This window comes from Dipodomys ordii, unplaced genomic scaffold (genome assembly GCF_000151885.1).
Source record: "Dipodomys ordii isolate 6190 unplaced genomic scaffold, Dord_2.0 Scaffold6064, whole genome shotgun sequence".
In the NCBI taxonomy this organism is placed as follows: domain Eukaryota; kingdom Metazoa; phylum Chordata; class Mammalia; order Rodentia; family Heteromyidae; genus Dipodomys; species Dipodomys ordii.
Genome location: NW_012273278.1, coordinates 1 through 2,893, shown reverse-complemented (window position 1 = coordinate 2,893; position 2,893 = coordinate 1). Strand labels below are relative to the sequence as shown.

Here is a 2,893-nt window from a genome sequence, read left to right as displayed (position 1 = left end):
GCTGCTGCGCTCACTGTAACCCGGGAATGCTGAGGCCGCAGTCTCCAGGCACCGTGTCCTACCACTTTTGATATGTGTTGATTTCATTATCAGCCAGGTAGACGTTCTGATTTCCTTTGTATCTTCTTTGACTATAATAGGTTAATTGGAAGCCCATCCCCCCCCTTTTTTTTTTGGTTAGTTGTGGGATTTGAACTCAGGGCCTGGACACTGTCCCTGAACCTCTCTGTGCTCAAGGCTAGCACTCTACCACTTGAGGCACAGCACCTCTTCTGGCTTTTCCTGACTAGTTTATTGGAGAAAAGTGTCTCACAGACTTTTGTGTCTGTGCTGGCTTTGAACCGTGATCCTCAGCTCTCAGCCTCCTGAGTAGCTCGAATGATAGGCATGAGTCACCAGCGCCTGGCTGGAAGTACATTTCTTTTTTTCTTTTGTGCTTATACTTAGGCCTGAACCTAGGGCCTCATGCTTTTGCACAGCTTTTGGCTCACAGTTGGTAATTTACCACTTGAGCTACATCTCTTGCCTAGCTTTTTCTTGATTATTTTGGAGATAAGAGTCTTGAGGACTTTTCTCTCTGGACTGGCTTTGAACTTCAATCCTAGTCTACATTTCAGACTCCTGAGTAGCTAGGATTACAAGCATAAGCCACATCCAGCTTCTTGGGTCATTTCTGTCCACTTCCATTTTTTAAGGGTCTCCTTTGGCCTCGCTCTCAGGTGCTGTAGTATTGCCACTCATCAGGACTGGTCTACATTTCCAGGATGAATCTGTAGTTTCCTAGATGTGTTGTTTTTGGTTTTGTTTTTTTTTTCAGCTAACTTTCTAAGAAACGTGAGAGCATATGTATTTTTTGAGTCCATGTATATATGTAAATGCCTATTTAAAATCAGTCTAGTATGCCCTGAAAAAAAATTAAACATGATTACAGAATGTTAATCTTTTTTATACATGAGGAGATGCATTTTCAGTTATCTTGCTTTGGAAGTCAAATGGAGGTAGAAATTTTGTTACTACCACTCTCTTAGCTTGTCTGGTATAAGAGTTGCTTTGGCTTCAGAATATAAGTGAAGATTATTTTCTCTCTTTTTTTCTGCTTAGTCTGAAAGACTATATAAAATTGGGATAACAAAATGTGGAAGATATATATCATTTGGCTGTCTTCCAGCTCTTAGTATTGCTGAAAATAGCTAAGAGGGCTCTGGTGCTCACCATGTAATATCTTCTATAAATGGGCTGCTTTAATAGATGTAGAAAACTGCTAGGCCTGGGTGTGGTGGCTTATGCCTGTAACCCCAGTTACTTGGGAGGGGGAGATAGGATGATCAAAGTTTGAGACAAGTTTAGATAAAAAATGGGAGACCATATCTGAAAAAATAAATCAAAAAGCCCTGAGTTCAAAGTCCAGTACTTCTAAAAAAATAAAACCAGACAAACCCTCTGTTGTTTGGGGCTTGGATTAGAACACTCAACTGTGCTGTCTGACTTGCTGAGCTGCGAGGCTGTCCAGAGACACTGAGAGTCACGTGAAGCTTTTTCTCCCTCACTTGCTGTCTCTCCCAGGCTTCATCTTTGCTGCAGTGTGGTCATATATGCAAGAGATGTCGTCTATTGCGCCTTCATTTCCTGTGCAGTCTCCATCATGATCTTCTCTTTGCAATCTTCTATGATACTTTTTTGTTTGGTTGTTTTTTGTTGGCTGTGGGGCTTGAACTCTGGGCCTGGGGGCTGTCCCTGAACTCTTCAGTTCAACACAAGGGCCACAAAGCCACTTCCGGTTTTCTAAGTGGTTTATTGGAGATTAGAGTCTCACGGACTTTCTTGCCCAGGCTGGCTTTGAACCGAGATCCTCAGACCTTTGCCTTCTGAGTAGCTAGGATTACAGGCATGAGCCATTGGTGCCCAGCTAGTTTTTTTTTTTCTAAAATAAATAGCTCCCTGTAAGATATTTTCAATGTTCAAGGACAGCACTCTACCGCTTGGACCACAGCTCCACTTGTGGCTTTTTGGTGGTGTATTGGAGATAATGGAGTCTCACTGACTTTTCAGGCAAGGAACCGCAATCATCTCTCAGATCTCAGCCTCCTGAAATAGCTAGGATTATAGACGTGAGCCACGGGCATCTGGTGTCCTGTCACCTTTTAAAGAGCCTCTGTCTGGCCCAGGATCCGAGGCCACCGGAGAGTTTCACGCTTGCTCACTGTGGGGCATGGGGCTTTTGCGGCAATGACAAGTGCATGATTTTAGTCTCCTACCATGTGCACGCATGCGCAGACCGAGACCTTCCAGCTGGTCAGGATTTTTTTTCTGGGGGGGGGGTCCTCTGCCTGTCCCCTGCTCCCTGGCCTCTCCTCCACAACCCCAGGACGGTTCCCCACCCCCAACTCACGGCAGCGGGTACTTCTTCCACAGCAGCTTGGCTGGCAGGGTCTGGTACACGGTCTTCTGCTTGCCGTCGGAGCTGGGGCTGCTGGGGCTGCTGTGCACGATCTTGGAACATTCCATCTGCTCATCCCACGAGCCCGACAGCACGTAGTGGGCCTGGCCCTGGCTGTCACTCACCACCCCGGTCACCTGTGGACGCGGCAGGGCCCGCGTTAGCGCAGGCCGCGCTCCCAGCCCTCCCCACTCCTCCGCCCGCCCCCCCCCCGCCCGGGGCCTCCGGGGCTGCGGCTCACCTTGCGGGCCGCCTCTTTGGAGAAGTAGCTGTAGGGCACAAACTTCATCTGGCACCGGTCTTTGGTCTTATGGTTCACGATCTCGATGTCCCCTGACTGGTTAGAGCGGGCAGTGGTCAGCGTGGCCCAACCCCGGGCCTGTGCCCCCTCCTCCCAGCCCTGTCCCCCCATCCCAGCTGCCCAGCCCCGCCCCTGCCCCACCACCAGCCCCACCC

The 2,893-nt window shown here is 48.7% G+C and overlaps 1 protein-coding gene across 1 annotated transcript; it reads right to left on the bottom strand.

Moving 5' to 3' along the window:
• Positions 1-2,385: 2,385 nt before the first annotated feature.
• On the bottom strand, positions 2,386-2,774 carry LOC106002268 (oxysterol-binding protein 2-like; the record flags this gene model as incomplete). Its single annotated transcript, XM_013037170.1, has 2 exons — positions 2,386-2,574; positions 2,679-2,774. Coding segments are annotated over 2 exons (285 nt in total), but the record flags the coding sequence as incomplete, so codon positions are not given.
• Between the last annotated feature and the right edge of the window lie 119 nt (positions 2,775-2,893).